At 37.2% G+C, this 18,290-nt stretch overlaps 1 protein-coding gene across 8 annotated transcripts in view; it reads right to left on the bottom strand.

Moving 5' to 3' along the window:
* Nucleotides 1-18,290, bottom strand: part of RAPGEF4 (Rap guanine nucleotide exchange factor 4) — a 351,048-nt gene that overhangs the window by 58,625 nt on the left and 274,133 nt on the right. For 5 of the 8 annotated variants that reach the window (XM_074215698.1, XM_074215699.1, XM_074215697.1 and 2 more), the window contains one exon: nt 16,886-17,058. In XM_074215698.1, coding sequence (XP_074071799.1) covers nt 16,886-17,058 — 173 coding nt within the window. The remainder of the gene's footprint in view (nt 1-16,885; nt 17,059-18,290) is intronic. The other 3 variants (XM_074215700.1, XM_074215702.1, XM_074215701.1) reach the window with 1 other exon arrangement.

Below are 18,290 nucleotides of genomic sequence, written 5' to 3' on the forward strand. Positions count from 1 at the left end.
ATTGTAGTGTGGTATTCATTCTAGTTTTGATGGTAATGTCAGTCAAAGTACAAGCTTAGAAAGATTCTACCAAGCTGGAACTTCTCCTGTATGGGTCTGATCATGGACAGCCTATCTTTCATCTTTGGATCAGTCTAGATAATTCTAACAGCCTGTCATCAGTGGAAAGTGGGTCACTGAGTGACGAAGCTTTTTCCACTGTAGCAATTCATGTCTATAAAATTGTGCCAGTATAGCAGTGGGGACAGTATTCTCTAATCCTTGTAGTATTTAAATCTAATGATAAAGAAGCAATAAGGGGAGGGGAGGATGGTTAGAAAGAAAGGAGGAAAGTGACAACAGTAAAAACAAGTAGGTTCAGTGTAGATTGAGATGACAAAATCAAATATCATTTTTTCAACCTTATGATGATTGAAAGTACAACTCTGCATCTCTAAGGTACCACCTCACACCTCTTAGAATGTCCAATATGACCAGAAAGGACAATGATCAATGTTGGAAGGGATGTGGGAAATCTGGGACACTAATACATTGTTGGTAGAGCTGTGAACTCATCTAACCTTTCTGGAGAGTAATTTGGAATTATGCCCAAAGGGCAATAAAAATGTGCATACCCTTTGATCCAGAAATACCACTACTGGGTCTATACCTTAAAGAGATCATGAAAAAGGATAAAAACATCACTTGTACAAAAATATTCATAGCAGTCCTATTTGTGGTAGCAAAGAATTGGAAATTGAGTGAATGTCCATCAATTAGGGAATGTCTGAACAAACTATGCTATGGAACACTATTGTTCTATTAGAAACCAGGAGGGATGGGAATTCAGAGAAGCCTTGAAGGATTTTCATGAACTGATGCTGAGCGAGATAAGCAGAATCAGAAGAACATTGTACACCCTAACAGAAACATGGAGTTGATGATCCATCTTAATGGACCATTTCATCAGTGCAACAATCAGGGACAATCTTGGGGTATTCTGTGATGGAGAATACCATCTGTATCCAGAGAAGGAAATGTGGAGTTTGAACAAAGACTATTACCTTTAATTTTTTTTAAAAAAAGCAACATTATCTTATTATGTAATTTTGCTATCTCTTATATTTTGTTTTTTTCCTTAAGGATATGATTTCTCTCTCAACACATTCAATTGTGATCAATATATACCATGGAAACAATGTAAAGACTATCAGACTGCCTTCTGGGTGGGGAAGGGGGGAGGGAAGTGAAGTTAGGGAAAAAATGTAAAATTCAAAAATCAAATAAAAAAATATGCACATGCCAAAAAGAAAGAAAGAAAGGCTTTGCCAAGCTGTAATCCTGATAGCCAGTGCAAGACTTTTCAGTGTTCTTTTCTTTCATACCATGCAATGTAGACCCAACATCGACAGCAATTTCTTTGATTTTGAATGAAAGCTTTATAAATTCCTAGTGAGCTGAGTTGTATATTCTATAGAATGTTGAACTTGGAGTCTGGAAGAATTTAGTTCAAATTCTGCTGCACTTGTTAGTTGGGACCATAGGCAAGTCATTTAAGTCCTATTTGCTTCAATTTCCCCATCAGTGAAGTAAGGATAATAATAGTACCTATATCCAGAGTTATTGTATGGATCAAATAAGAAAATATTTGTAAATCACTTTGCAAACCTTAAAGCTCTTTGTAAATGCTAGCTATTGTGAATTCTATACTTATTAGAGAATCTTGAAAGATGAGTAGCTCTTATTGATGTTTTTCTGGGTAAATTTTTCAGTCTATGATTTAATTTAACATTACGCCATTAGCAGTTTTAGAAAAAAATCAAAATTCTTATTAAATAAATTATACATGTATGACAAGTTGAGCAAATATATTAATAATCACTTTTGCATGGTCAAATCTCATATAGAAAATGAGCCCTTTTCCCTCAAGAATTATTTAATTTTGGGAGCCTAGAATCAGATTTAAGAAAATATCTCTAAGAAATGACTTAATTATTCTAATAATGTGGCTTTTGAGAGATTGGTTCATCAAGAAAAATGTTAATATACTCCCCATGTTTTCTAGATTAAAAAAAACCTTAAACTACTTCCAACAAAACTCACTAATGGATTACTATTTTAGCAGTTTGAAAAGAGAGATTTTCTTGTTACTTAGAGGAGAACAAGTGTTTTAGAATATCAAGATATTAAATAATCCATTAGAGAGATATTCAGCGTATTCATTCTTACTTTCAAGGTTAGCTTGACCTGATCTTCAAGGAAACATGGGACTCAATCACAAGAATTCTGTATTCCACCTCAAATTAACAGTCTTCATATCATGCAGTTATATCAGCTCTAGTCTAGAATTCTAATGTCACTGTCATCTGGTCAAGTAGCTTTGTGTCACCAAACTGATAAAAGCAGGTCCTCATCACATCAGCAGTATGTCTACATCTATACTTCAGGTGAATCTAACTGTAGATCTAAAAGTTCATTGCCTGTTATGCCAGAAGATAGTCCCTCTATGTGTCAAGAGAAAGGTATATCTTTTTCCATATTTGTGTTAGATAAATTTGTCTCCTGTCTTAGCAAGTGACACAACATAATTGACCAAGACTTCTATTTGCAAATGATTGGTAGGGTATCTAAAATTCTAAGAAAGAAGAAAGAAAGAAAAGAAAGAAAGAAAGAAAGAAAGAAAGAAAGAAAGAAAGAAAGAAAGAAAGAAAAAGAGAGAGAAGGAAAGAGAGAAAGAGAGAAGGAAAGAGAGAAAGAAAGAAAAGGAGAAAGAAAGAAAGAAAAGGAGAAAGAAATAAAGAAAGAAAGAAAGAAAGGAAGGAAGGAAGGAAGGAAGGAAGGAAGGAAGGAAGGAAGGAAGGAAGGAAGAAAGAATTTCCAGGAAATGATCCCTTAGCGGTTGGAAAGTATGTCAATTTAATAGGAAAGCAATTCGGTTTCCTGATTAAGACTTGCATTAACTACAGCTTATTGAGCTTACTATAGTATAAAAATGCAGATCCAAGTATTACTCTCTGAAGGATTCAGTTCTAGGCCTTGCTGAGCCTTAGTAAGTTTTCAGTTCTTTTACAGTAGGGAACCTTTGTTTTCACTCCAGAACTTTCAGCTTTAGCTAATTTCTGAACCTTTACTGATGTTTGAATTTGTCTACCAAGTATCTTGACTCCTGATTCTTCCTGCCTCTCAAGTCTATATAGCTAACATTTTTTATTTTTAGTGTTGTTATTACTAAATAATTCTTGAAATTTGGTTCATTTATATAATGTTCTTAATCATTCAAGAACTTAATCTCTTCTGGTCTTCCAGAACATTCTCTTTAATCAATACTGGTTGAAGTATATGAGGCATCCTGAGGGAGAGACAGAAAGCAACATGTACCTCCTGTCAAACTACCAACAGGTCTTGATGGAGACATCTCAGGATGCTGAACTCAAGAGTTTCTGGAATAGTAGTTCATCCAGACTACCTTCCAGCCTAGTTTCTGCACTCAATTTTGAAAGTAGTAAGCCCTGTGGAGAACAGATCTACTTCTCTACTTCTCTCATCAGCAGCAGCTCCAGGTGATGACCAGTGTCACCTATGAGCAGGTAAATCCAATTTTTGTATTGCAACATCCCCTAGAACTCTAGTCCTAATCCTAGTTAAGCCCTAATAACTATAATCTTAGAAAGTAAACTTCATGGAGAGCCTGGCAATTATTTCCATTGGTGATGTGGCCAGAGCTATTGTAGAACCAGAAAAAGAAGTTCCTGCTACCAAAAGTCCTTGACACTATCAAATGGTCAACATCAAAAATAAGATATAATTTTCTCATAGTATATCACATTAAAAAATGATGCATCATCATCTGTCTTCCCACTGCTCTCTAAAGACCATGGGGACTTTTTATTTTACATGTAGTTATATGTGTCTTATGCATTAAAATGTGAACTAGTTGAGAGAAGGGACTATTTTAATTTTCTATTTGTATTTCTAGTTCTTAGCAGAGCATTTTCTACTTAGCAAGCTGTTCATACTTGCATTTTCATTCATTCCTAGAAATTGGAAAGTTGGAATAAATGTTCCTTGTCTGACTGTCATCACTTGGATTTTGAGCTAGTTTCATTAAGGCTCATTTGGACTTAACTCAGGAGTCCAGCATCTATGAACTTGGAAGCTAGAATGCTGACTTGGTGGTAAAAACCTTAAGTCTCAAAGAGAATTTCCAACAGAAAAAGATGATGTGGGGTGTGGTATATTGTAATTATTTCCATATTTTTTTCAATGTACAGATTGACTTTACTAACTGGTTATTTTTCTTCTCTTTTTATTTTTCTTTTTTCTTTTTTAGGTTTTTGCAAGGCAAATGGGGTTAAGTGTCTTGCCCAAGGCCACACAGCTAGGTAATTATTCAGTGTCTAAGGCCAGATTTGAACCCAGGTACTCCTGACTCCAAGGCTGGTGCTTTATCCACTACGCCACCTAGCCGCCCCTTTTCTTCTCTTTTTAAAAATACTTTTAGTAATAAAGTTTGGGACTCTAGGAAAAGAAGAGGAAGGTGCCCCAGAGAAGAATTTAGGTGATATTTATAAAAAGAAAAGATATCAACAAAAGTGACTTTATTTTATTTTATTTTTTTAAATTTATTTTTTATTCTCATTTTGTACAAATGTCTTTTTTTAATTAATAAAATATTCTTGTTTACAAGTAAACAAAATACCCCTCCTCCTCCCCCATGAATATAGATAGAGTTGTTTGGGCGAAAAAAGTAAAGGGGAGAGGAAAAAAATTAAAATAAAAAATAATAATAGTAATAATTGTAAGTATGGCCAGGTGGCACAATGGACGAAGCACCAGCCCTGGAGCCATGAGCACCCGAGTCCACATCCAGCCTCGTAAACCCAACAATCACCCAGCCATGTGACATGCAAGCCACCCGATCCCTACTGCCCTGCAAAAACCAAAAAAAAAAAAAAAAAGAAAAAAAGACCCCAAATAAAATAAAATAGTAATAATAGTAGGGGTGGCTGGGTGGCAGACAGAGCATTGGCCCTTGAGCCAGGAGCACCTGGGTCCAAATCCGGCCCCAGATACCCAAAGATCACCCCGCTATGTGGCCCCAGGCAGGCCATCCAGCCCTACTTGCCCTGCACCCTCCCCCCCAAATAATCATAACAAAAAATGTGCTTGAGTCTTTGTTCCAACACCAACAACTCTGTCATGGGTGGATCTCATTCTTTATGATAAGTCCATCACAAAAGTTATTTCCATATTTTTCCACCATTGCCATTGCTGATTGCAACTCCCTCCTTTCTTATTTCTCCACTACCATGTACTCTATTTTCTCTCTCCTTTCACTATGACTCTGCTGTAGGGTAGCTGAGTGGTGCAGCAGACAGATCCCTGGTCCCTGGGCCAAGAAGCCCTGAGCCCCCATACCACCCCTTAGGCCCAGAATCCACCTGGCCCTGTGGTCCTGGGCAGGCCTTCCATTCCCAGCCCCTTGCAAGAAGTAAGAAAGAAAATGTGTTATATCTGGCCACTCCCCCCCCCCCCCCCCCCCCCCCCCCCCCCCCCCCCCCCCGCCCCGTGGTCCATCCTCTCCTCCTTTATTCACATCCCCACCCCTTCCCCCTGCTCCACCCCTCCTTCTTACTCCAGATGTCTATACCCCATTGAGTATATTTGCTGTTTCCTCTCCTAGCCATCTCTGATGAGAGCAAAGTTTCCCTCATTCCCCTTTGCCTCCCCCCTTCCATATCATTGCAATAGCTCATTGTAATAAAAAAAAAATCTTATGTGAAATATCTTGGACTATTCCCCCTCTCCTTTTTCTTTCTCCCATTCCATTTCCCTTTTTTTTCCTATTGACTGCATTTTTACACCATATTTTATCTTTGAATTCAGCTTTCTCCTGCGCTTCAACTATAAAAGCTCTCTCTACCTGCTCTATTAACTGAGAAGGTTCATATGAGTATTATCAGTGTCATTTTTTCTATGCAGGAATACATGCAGTTCATCCTCATTTAGTCCCTCATATTTCCCCCCTCTCCTCCAATCTCCATGCTTCACCTGGGTCCTGTATCTGAAGATCAAACCTTCTGTTCAGCTCTGGCCATTCCAAAAGGAACCTTTGAAATTCCCCTGATTCATTGAAAGTCCATCTTTTTCCCTGGAAGAGGACATTCAGCCTTGCTGGGTAGTTCATTCTTGGCTGCATTCTAAGCTCTCTTGCCTTCCGGTATATTGTATTCCAAGCCCAAATAGCTTCCAATGTAGTTGCTGCTAAGTCCTGTGTGATCCTGACTGCAGCTCCACAATATTTGAATTGTGTCCTTCTGGCTGCTTGTAATATTTTCTCTTTGACTTGGGAGTTCTGGAACTTGGCTATAATATTCCTAGGGGTTGGTTTTTTGGGATCTCTTTCTCTGGGGGATCGGTGGATTCTCTCCATTTCTATTTTGCCCTCTGCTTCTAGAATATCAGGGCAATTTTCCTGTAGTAATTCTTTGAAAATGATGTCAAGGCTCTTTCCTGATCATGACTTTCAGGTATTCCAATAATTTTTAAATTATCTTTCCTAAGTCTGTTTTCCATATCAGTTGTTTTTTCAATGAGATATTTCATATTTTCTTCTAATTTTTCATTTTTTTGGTTTTGGAGTATTGATTCCTGATTTCTGGTAAATTCATCAATCTCCCTGAATTCTATTCTTTGTCTGAAGGATTTGTTCTCCTCAGAGAGTTTTCTTATCTCTTTTTCCATCTGGCCAATTTTGCTTTTTAAGGCATTCTTCTCCTCAATAACTTTTTGAACTGTTCTATCCATTTGACCTAAGCTGGTTTTTAGCATGCTATTTTCTTCAGCATTTTTTTGGATTTCCTTGACTAAGCTGCTGACTTCATTTTCATGTTTTTCCTGCATCTCTCTCCTTTCTTTTCCCAGTTTTTCTTCCAACTCCCTCATTTGATTTTCAAAGTCTTTTTTGAGCTCTATCATAGCCTGATCCCAATTTCTGTTTTTCTTGGAGTCTTTAGATGCAGGAGCTTGTGCTTCCTCATCTTCAGACTGAGTATTTTGGTCCTTCTTGGGGTCATTTGCAAAATATTTTTCAATAGTCTTCTTTTTGTTTCTCTGCTTGCTCATTTCCCAGCCTGGGCCTGGTTTGGGGTGTTTCTTGAGCTTTTGGGACACTCCCACAAGGGTCTCAGTGTGTGAGGTTCTGTCCTCCCTCCTGATCTGTGAATGACCATAAGCGCCCCCCCCCCCCCCGCCAAGGGGCTGATGGGGGGGGGCTGCTGTTCTATAGGGGAGCCTAGACTGTGGTCAGGATCTGAATGTGGTCAGAGCCCCAGAGTCCTGTTTCAGGGGCAGAGGACAGAGCTAGGCAGTCTCTCTTCACTCCCCTCCCTCAGCTCAATGAGCTCATGCCCTGGGGGCTCCTGCTTACCGGCTCCCCCTGCTTCTGTTTCCTGGATCAGGGCTGGGGAAAGATGCTGCTGCTTGCTGTGTGCCCTGAGGGCTGGGATCCACGTGCTCGCTCTGGCAGAGGTCCCCCGCTGTTCCCCCACTTTGTGCCCAGTGCTCCTCGGGGTGCAGCTCAGGAGACTCCCCCCGCTGCTGTGAGCTGAGACTCCCAGTGCCCTGGGGCTGCCTCCGGGAGGCTGAGGTTCTTTGGCTCTGGTGGGCCACCCCTCTGGCGGGCCGCCTCTCCGACCCGGGGAGCAGAGCCTTTCTGCTCTTTTCCAAGTTACCTTGAGTAGGAGAACTGCCTCACTGGGTCCCTTTTGTGGGTTCTGTCTCTCAAAAGTTTAGTTAGAGTCCTTAGCTGATGAATTTTATCAGAGAGCTCCTAAGACTCGATCCCTTCTTGTCGCCATCTTGGCTCCCCAAAAGTGACTTTAAAATGAGCTGACAGGTGCAAATCTTAATGGGAAGAAGAGTCTAGTAGCTCAAGCTCTTCTATTAACTACTATTTAGTGAGCTAGTAAACAAATGACATGCCAACATTCTGATAAACAGTGGGAATACAAAGGGGGAAAGACAATCCCCACTATGAAGGAGTTCACAATTTAATGGGTGAAACAACTTATAACTAGGTGCAAACAAGATATGGATGGCATAAATTGGAGTTGATCTACAAAGAGAAGGTGTTAGCATTAAAGGGGATCAGGAAAAATTGTTTTTGAAAAAAAATGAGACTTTAGCTAAGACCTGAAGGAAGTCAGTAAAAACCAGGAGGCAGAGATGATGAGGGAGAAAAATTCAGAAAATTTACAAGGTTGGGAGATGGAGTGTTGATTCAAGGAATAGCAAGGAAAGCCAATGTCACTGGATCATAGGATATGTGGTAGGGAGAGTAAGCTGTGAGAAGACTGGCAAGACAGAAGTGGTACTGAGTACTTGAGGGGTACAAAGAAGGGCAAAAGACAGTCCCTATTCTCAAGAAGCTCATGATCTAACAGAAGACAACAAGCAGACAATATGTGTAAATAAGAAAATAATCCATAGAGGAAAGGCACTGGTATGTAGAAGCTGGGATTTTAGCAAGCATTCCAGGAAAGTCAGGGGACAGGATTGAGGGGAGAGCATTCCAGGGTTAGGGGAAAGCTAGTGAAAATGCCTAGAATCTGGAGTATCTATGTAGTGCAATGAATGGAGCACCTTCCCTGGAGCCAGGACAACCTGAGTTCAAATTTGGCCTCAGACACTTAACAATAACTTAACTATATCACCTTGGGCAAGTCACTTAAATCCATGGCTTTGCAAAAACCAAAAAAAGAAAAAGAAAATGCACAGAATCAGGAGATTGGAATGTCTTGTTCAAGAAACAAGACAGAAAGATAGGATGGCCTTTGGTTATTATAAGTCTCTTTTGGAATCAATACATTCTCTGCATCAGCACAGTAGAGACCCTCACAATTCCCTGAGTCTCTTCTACTCTCAATCAACAATCAATTTTTTATAATCTGAACACTGGAGGGAGATAATCCAACTAAAGCAAAGAGCATAACACCTACAAATCACAGGATTATTTTTGTGTTAAAGCTGAAAGAAATCTTATAGATTATCCAATAAACCTCTTTAATAGATTGGAAAACTGAGGTCCAGAGAGATTGTGACTTGCCTAAAGTCACACAATTTATTAGTGGCAGAGCCAGGATGCAAACTCAGACTCCTATTTGCATTCCTTCATGTACATTATTATCAGAATTATTTAGAAATTTTTGATTCTAAATTTAACCAAGAACAAATAAACTGAACATTTACATATACCTAGTAGAGGGGGAAAAAAGAGGATTCTTTATACACTCTGGATTTCTATTTTGTACTGCTTGTTTTTCTTTTCAACATAATAAATTCAACATTCTACTCTCATTGTTGTCTTGCTTCTCTTATTCTTTCTATTCTCTTCTATGTATTAGAAAAATGTTTCAGTGATTCCCTTTCTTTCATTTTTCCCCTCATTTCTGTCTTCCATTTCCATTCTTGCCTTCCTTTTCCTTCCCTTCCTTCTTTCCTTTTTTCCTGTCTTCCTTCCTTTTCTTCTTTCCTTTCTTCCTCCCTCTTTTTTCTTTCCTTATGTCCACCTTCTCTCTCACCACTCTTTCCAAACCAAAAAATGGAAAAGCAAAACCTTTGTAAAATATGCATTATTAAATATAACAAATTTCTATATTGGCTGTGTCTGAAAGTGTATGTCTTATCATCTTGACTGTCAGGAAGAGGGTAGCATCATCTATCCTCCAGAATCTTAGTGATACTTAATCAGAGTACTCTTATTTTCAATATCATTGTTATGCTAAAATTGTTCTCTTAGTTCTGTACTCACAAAACTCTACTATCAGTTATGAAAGTCTTTCCCAGGTTTCTCTGAAACCACCCCCCCTTTTTAAAAATAAATTTTAATGGTGCAATAATATTTCATTACATCTATACACCATAATTTGTTTAGCCAATTCTGGATGAGTGCTCCCCAAGTGTCTGTTCTTTGCTATAATAAGAAGAACTGAAATAAATATTTTTGTACATAGGATTCTTTTCCTCTTTCTTTGATCACTTTGGAGTATGGAATTGTTAATTATAGCACTGTGTCAAAGAGTATGAGTTAGTAATTTTGGAAGGCATAAGAAGAAACTATTTTCAAGCATGGACTAATCTTTGAACCAATTATTGGACCAATTTATGCCTTCAACATCAATACAATGGTGTGCATGTGAATTATTATTAGTAATAATATTTTCAGCTCATTTATCTTTCTATTTAGTTTTTATTTGTCTGATATTAGAGATAATCTGAATTATCCAAACACACCAAATGGAAGAAATAGTTGGCCTAAAAGTTTGCTGGATGAAAGGACAAAAAAGGAATATCTGGGAAGAGGAGACTGTTATAAATAATTCAATAAGCAGTAAAACCACTTGATATACATGAGAATTAGATTAAATATGATAATAAGAAACTAATTTTGATATATTCCAACTTTATAATACTTTCAGTCAGGAACTTCTTTTTGGTTCACAAATTAAGCAGTTTAAATTATATCTGTCTTACAGACACAAAGATGTGCTATTTTTTCTCATCAACCTAATCTTATTAAATTTCCCATCTATTCATCCTGTAAGTTCTCCTTCGTTATCCTAGAAACCTTCACTGATAACTCCAGCTGACTCCTCTCTCCTCACAAAGATATGTTGGTAATGTATTTTGAGTATTTAGGCTTTTCAAACTTTTTTGAGCAGTAAGCTTTTTGAGAGCTGGAGGCTTGTCTTTTTGAATCTCCATAATTCCTATAAGAGTTTTGGACTTTCCAATACTTTTAAAAAACATTTATTGACTTTAAAAATGAAATAATCCCATTGAGGACCCAAGGACAATGTCATTTTCTAAAAAATCCTCAAAACCATCCAAAAACTGATTGTTTGATCTGTCTTTTATTATAATTGCCCAGAAAAGTTCCCAAACCACCAAAATTCCAAAAATAAGCAGAAATCAGCATAATAATGAAGTTCATAAAGAACCCAATGGGACCAGCAAAGCTAAAACTATAAAAATCCAAAATATTTGACAAATTGAATCTATTGAGTCAATGATGTAATTACCCATTTGAATATTTAGTTTATAGGATGTCAAATATAGTTATGACAAAATTTTGGATTTAAAAGACTAATTGTTTTTGCTAGGCATATTCTGATGCATTGGGGCTATGTATAATAAGACACGTGAGATGAGGATCAGGAGAGATGAAGAACATGATGTAGACTGTGCCTTCTGAACATTGCCAACAGCAGGTTTAATATTCCATTGAGTCATTTTCCTCATGCCGGCTCTGCCTTTCATACACTGTAATTATTTCATATATTTTTACCTAGTTATTATCTTACTCACCACAGGCACCTGTAATTTTTCTGTATTTTTACTGCTCATTTACTTATTTTTAATTCAGCTAATAATGGCTCCACATATTAAAATTATCATGGTGAAAGTAAGTGAAAACCTCCTAGGACGAACGGGCGGCAGATTCATTACAGCCTACAACAGGGAATACAATATTATGTATACCTTTTTGCAGTAAGTACATGTTAATTATGCAGCTATTTATAAAACACTAATCAACATCCAAACTGATCCTCTTCAGTGTTGTTGTGCCTTGAATGTCTGCTTTGCATACAACATCTGTGCTTAGAGATGAAAACAAACTTTGGGGGTCATCTGCCCACTGACTATAGAAGAATTTTGGCTGGTAAAAATAAGAGAGAATTTTCTAACTAAATAAATCAAATTTCTCACTTATGACTCTGGACAAATGGAGGAGATTGAATGGAGATGGAGTAATTGCTCTTATTTACAAAGAAAAAGGACTCTAGCAAAACAAGATTTAGAGAAGGAAAAAATCTTAAGAGATAATCTAGCTTAATGCTCCCATTTTACAGATGAAAACAATGAGACTCAAGGCTCCTGTGGGGTCTGTTGGGTTCCTACCCATCCTTTAAAGTCCAACTAAACTACCAGCTCTGTTGAAATGACCTCATTAGATAGTGAGCTCTTCATCACTCAAAGAATTAAAGAAGATGATGGGTTACTGTCTATTAGGTATTTTGTAGAATGAAGTCTTGCCTTACATAGGAGATTGACTGGATGTTCTAAGTGATATCTTCCAACTCTAAGGATTTCTTGACTTTTTTTTGGCTTGTTTTAAGTACATTACTACACCAAGATTTTCCCTATGCTAAAAGAAAGTTATTGCACTGGACAGTGGATATCCACATGGCTAACCTGTATTGAATGCAAATGAAATTTAGGACATTTGACCTTAAGAGCTTGGAGTTCAACTATTTAAGCTAAAACCTTCGGGGCTTGGCTCATGGCAATAAGAGGTGGGCAAAATTCAGTCCCCTTCTCCTCACCTCTCGTTTCCAATCTTTTTGCTGGGTGCAGCCTTTACTAGTTCCACCAATTCATTTATATTTACCCCTCCTTTATATTTGCAATGTTACTTCTAGTTCTACTCTATTATATACAATTCAATTAAATTAACAGTTATACCATGCCTACAATATGCTAGACACTATTCTAAGCAGTAGAACATAAACTGTTTGAAGGCAGGGATAATTCTGATGGTTTTGTTTTTGTATTCCTAAAACAGTGTCTCAGCAATAATAATACAGATCTATTCCCATCCAATCCACACTGCTAAGAGGTACTTAAAATACTTATCATATCCTATAATCCTGTGATTACAGAAGACCAAGTGGGCACCTAGGGGGAATTTAGAGTCAGAAAGAAATGAGTTCAAATTCTGTCTCAGACATTTTCTTACTCACTTACTTATGATGGGCAAGTTACTTAACCTCTCTCAGCCTCATATCTTCATCTGAAAAATGGGGGTAATAATATCACTTATCTCCCAGGATTGTTGTGAGGATAAAATGAAATAATATTTGTAAAGTGTTTTTCAAACCTCAAAGCACTAAATAAATACTACCTACTATTATTATTTTTTGTCTTTTCATTCATAGTCACTTTCCTAATTTAGGCCCTCATCACTTGTTATATAGACTAGAGGTGTCAAATTTGATACCTACTGAGCCAGGTTAAAATGTAATTGGAAAAAAAAGAAGAAAAAATATAAATGAGAAATATTTGACAAAATAAATAAATTCACTATATAAAATAATAGTAATACATGGTTTTCTAAGTCAATATGCATGCATAGGAATCTTTATGCATGGTTTAGTGGCCCCCATTTCTATGAGTTTGATACCAGTTTGACATATTCTTTCCATTTCCACACAGTTGTCAAATTTATTTTCCAAAAGTACATGATCCACCATAAAGAAGCATTAGTGATTCCCTGTTGCCTCTAGGATGGAATTCAACCTCCTCTGGCCTTTAAAATCCTATACAATTCATTAACCTGTCTTTCTAAACTGGTCTTTTTCTCCCCTTTATCAAGCAATATTCCAGCTAAATTGGTCAATTTACTTATTATTATTATAATTATATATTATTTTGTATTACTATTACTTACTCCCTGGGTCACCTTGGACAAGTCTCTTAAGGCTGTTGGGATCTCAGTTTTTCTCAACTGTAAAATGAGAGAGATGGACTAGATAAGAACTAGCTAAATAATTTCTGATGAGATGTGTTTCATTTTTGACTTTGTAGTCCCAGTACTTATCATAGAGTATTTAATAAGTATTTGTTGAATTAAGTACATATAAATATGAAGTAATAGATAGAGGATAATGATGTTAATCAGGTTGTATGAATAGTGGGATGTATTCATGTGCATTCCGGTTGATGAGATAGGAAACCAAGTTATCTGCTTCAATGTTTTGTGTGTGTGTGTGTGTGTGTGTGTGTGTGTGTGTGTAATTAAATGGGGGAAAAGTGGGTTCAGAAGAAAAGATAAATTTTCAAGTAAATGCCTTAAAGACTAAAGAAAGTCAGAGAGATGAAGGGTTGTTAGACATTAGGAAGAGTTGAGATTGCAAGTCATTTTATAGTGGGTAAAATCCACTCTATTATCTTTATCTCACAGATCAAAAATGGAGGTATAATGAGGTTTACTTAGCTGCTTAACCTCACACAATCTATTGCTACTGATTTACAAATTAGAAATTGGATAATTCCTCCAAATTCATGAGAGGCCATGTCCATAGGGCCAGGAAAGACCAAGTTCTGCCATGCTAGGGGTTTGGAAGGTGAACTTTTCTTTGTCCATCGGATTCTTATATTGTCATCATAGAAACAAATGTCTATCTCTAAAGACAGCTGTACCACTACTACTTGACACCCTGAAGTAAGATTCTGACAATCATGGCATTGGTAGCAATCGGTACTAGGTCTTTAACCCCTTCAATTTACCACTAGTCCCCTCCCCTCAATAGGGAATAGTGAAATAGTCAAGTCAGTCTCTTCAGGACACTCCTCTCTGTTCCTCATTCAATGCTCCATTTATACCACATCATCACCAAATTAACTTCGTGGGCAGTGGAGCCTGCTTGAGAATGCCTAGAGAAAGAAGGGGAAGGTCTTATGTGACACAATCACTGGAAAGAACATGAAATCAGTGCACTTATTGAATGCACACATTTCCAGGTGTGAGTTAATCTAGGAGGAGCAAGAAATAATTTGAAGCATCTTTCTAGTTGAACCTAGAAGTCAGGGAATTTTTTGGAAGGAGAGAAAGGGGATGCAAAGATTGGTAGAATGCAAGAAAATGGTCTGAAATGAAATCAAGATCCAGTTAGCAAAGGTGTTGGGGGTGAGGAGGGGCTAGTACTGGACCATAAGAATTGCTGTTGTTCTGTTCATGAACATTCTCTTCAGTCCTACAAAACACTTGCACTGGGGTCTTTTACAAGGATCACTTGGGGCTTAGACAACTTCTCCAGTATCATGTTGTCTAAATCCCATTTCTCAGTTAATTTTATCACCTCTGATGCCAGACCTTAACATATCAGAGATCTAAGGATTCTATAAAGATCAAGGAAAAAAGGGGTGAGTGTGGGGTGGTACAGATTTAACTCCTAGGTTATAACAATCATAATTTAGGGTTTATTTTTGATTATATTGTTCACATTTCTAGATTTTTTTCTAATTTTTTTCCACTACAAAATCTTTATTAAGTGCCTATATAGGTATGGCATTGTACTTAAAGTGCATTTGATACCCACCCAGTAGGTATTTATGTTTTAAGAGAGATGCAAAAGCAAGAGAAGAAACAAATTTTAAAATGACAAAATATCTAAGTTTGAGTTTTGGAGTTTGGGGGGTTAAAAAAGTGGAAAAAATGCTTTTCCTATATTCCTCCTTGCACATAGTTTGATTGTGTTTTCCTTTGGTTCATGTTTATACATTACGAGCCAACTCTGGTAAGGGAAATGCTTATTCTCAAAGGTGTTCTTTTAGTCTTCTCTACAACCCCAAGTCTAATAATGACTCCTATGTGTACAGTTAAAATAGAACAGTGTGAGCATGGAATTGTCCATTTGTCTCAGAAAAAAATTGAATATGAGCCAGAAAGACCATATTATATATGTAAGTCTCATTAAGCTGTCATTATTTGGAAAGATAGTTTCCCAGACAAATAAACACTCAAATCTCACTCTTGCAGCTCCCACTGAGTAACATATTCAGCTCAAATCTCTCACCCTCATGCATTCTGCTGATTTCAATGAGAATTATGGGTATGCAGGAAAATGAGCATCAGGCAGATTAATTGTAATAAAAAAAGAAAAAATTGCATGTCAACAGTGATTGGACTGCTTTGGAGCAAGGGAAGGAATATCAGTGAAAGCCATTCTCTCTTCTTCAACACATTTTGCTACCCAAAGTCAACTTGCTTTTAATTTCAAAATTCTATGACTGCTAGTGGTGAATTACCCCTTTCATATTTCAATGCTGGGCCTGTTATTATCATCATCTCAGTCAACTCCACTAAAGAACCCTAAGCAATTGCATGAAACAAAAATTATTTTCAAGTTGTCTTCTAGGAGAAACAATAGTTTCATTATTAAAATATACAATTCTTTTAAAATTAATTTAAGAATGAAAAATGTTTATTGAAAAGACAAGGCAGTTGATAAATATTTCTGGGAGGCAGAGATTTTGATAAACTTCAATACACCTATGGATCCAGGATCCATGGCCTAATTGATATGACCCCTCTCTCCAATGTTAGACAACTCAAATAAGAGGACAAGAAAAATAGTACACTGGTGGTTTTGTTTTTCTAGATCTTGCAATCTGAGCATGTCAGGAATTAGCAGTAGTATTACTTTTCTGTAAGAATCCAAGAGTTATCATTCTATCACTAGAAGGGATTCCAAGAGATGATGTGGTTGCAGTCTTTTATCACAGAACTGATTTAGAAAACTGCCCCTAATATATTCCCTCTCCTCTTCCTCCTCTTCTCTCTCTCTCCTTTCTTTTTTTTTCTCTTTCTCTGTTTCCGGTCTCTCTCCCTTTCTGTCTCTCTGTCTGTCTCCATCTCTCTCTCTCCTTTCTCTCTCAACATCTATCCCTAACTCAGTCATACACTTTCTTCAGGATTTTACTCCTGTGCATTCATGGCTATTAACTACATTTCATTATGTATAAAACAGGTTAATGGATAGTCTTTTGAAGCATCAATGGAGTCATTTTATTAAGGACCACTGGTTCTTCCTCTACCTGTACAGTCAAGTCAATCAGTTAACAAGAATTTGAGTCAGGTACTATGCTATACAGATCGAAGCCCACATATGTTTTCTAACCCAATGTGATTATCATCAGTATTTTTCTTGAAATCAGTATAGATGAATTGGGAGATGATGGTTAGGGTAATTGTAGGTGGCTCCAAAGTTCTGTGTTGGGGGGAAATACCCTGGATTTTGGTGTAAGCTTACAATACAGACCCCAGCCTGAGGCCATGACTTACCAGAGGATGATTAGAGGGTATCATGATGATGATGATGATGATGTGAATCTTTTCTGTGAAAGATAGGGAGTGACTTTTCATAATAAAAGGATATTGGGCCACCAGGGCTGGGCAAAGCTGAGAATTGGGCATAAAAACACAGTGCATCATGATGAAGTCATTTAAAACTGAATCTGGAAGGGAAAAACAAGAGTAAAATAGAAGAATTAAGTTCCTGTAAAAATCCTTGGTCAAGAAATACTCAGTAATCTGCAGCTCCCATTCCAATGTTTCTAAGAAATATATTTTGGATGTAGTTTTCACACCTCATGGGTAGGCCTGGGAGATGGAAAGACTCTCAGTTCAAAAACACAGCATAGATCTTGAGGAAGCAGTCCCTAGACCTTTTGCTTTGATCTGGACCTTATATATATCAAAAACTCAAGAAACCATTGCTGAATGAATGGATGAATAAATGAACAAACAAACAAAGGACCTGAGGAACCCAGAAACAAGGGTTGCAAGCCTGACACTGTTCCCTATAGCTGCCCTAGAATGCCTTATTGCCCAACTCTTCCCAACTTCCCTCCATAAGAGAAAAGTTACTTCAATGAATAAACTATAAAGGCGAAGCTTGCCTGAAGAAATTAAAGTAGTAAATAATAAGGCACCTCATTTCACAAATATTTCAGAAAAGTAAATGATAGTAATGGATGTTACAACTCTGAAGTGCTTTATAATATACCTAAGAAACTGGATTTAGAGAGTGCCTTCTGTTTTTAGCAGTTATTAATTATTTGTTTCTAATAAAAATAATAATGATAAGCTTCACTATTATTCAGTTATATCCAACTCTTTCATGATCTCATTTAAGGATTTTCTTGGCAAAGATAGTGGAGTGATTTGCCATTTTCTTCAGCTCATTTTACAAAAGAGGAAATGGAGACAAACAGAGTTAAGTGATTTGCTTAGAATCAAGCAGTTAGTAAGTGTCTGAGATCAGATTTGAACTCGCAAAGATGTGATTTCCTGATTCCAGACCAAGTACTCTATATACTGCATCATCCAGCTGCACCCAAAATGGTAATAGCTGGGGCTACTAGGTGGTGCAGTAGATAGAGCACCAGCCTGTAGTCAGGAATACCTGAGTTCAAATTTGACCTCAGACACTTAATAATTACCTAGCTGTGTGGCCTTGGGCAAGCCACTTAACCCCATTGCCTTGCAAATAAAAACCTAAACAAAAATGGTAATAGCTAGTATTTAAGGTTTACAAAGAGATTTGCATATGATAACTCATTTGATTCTCCCAATAGTCTTGGGAGGTAGACTGTTATTATGCCCCAAAATGGAGGAATCTAAGAAAGCCAAACATTAAGTGACTTGCATAGGGTTCCATAGCTAATAAAGATCTGAGGCAGATTTT

The sequence above is a fragment of the Macrotis lagotis genome, chromosome 1 (assembly GCF_037893015.1).
Source record: "Macrotis lagotis isolate mMagLag1 chromosome 1, bilby.v1.9.chrom.fasta, whole genome shotgun sequence".
Taxonomy (NCBI): Eukaryota; Metazoa; Chordata; class Mammalia; order Peramelemorphia; family Peramelidae; genus Macrotis; species Macrotis lagotis.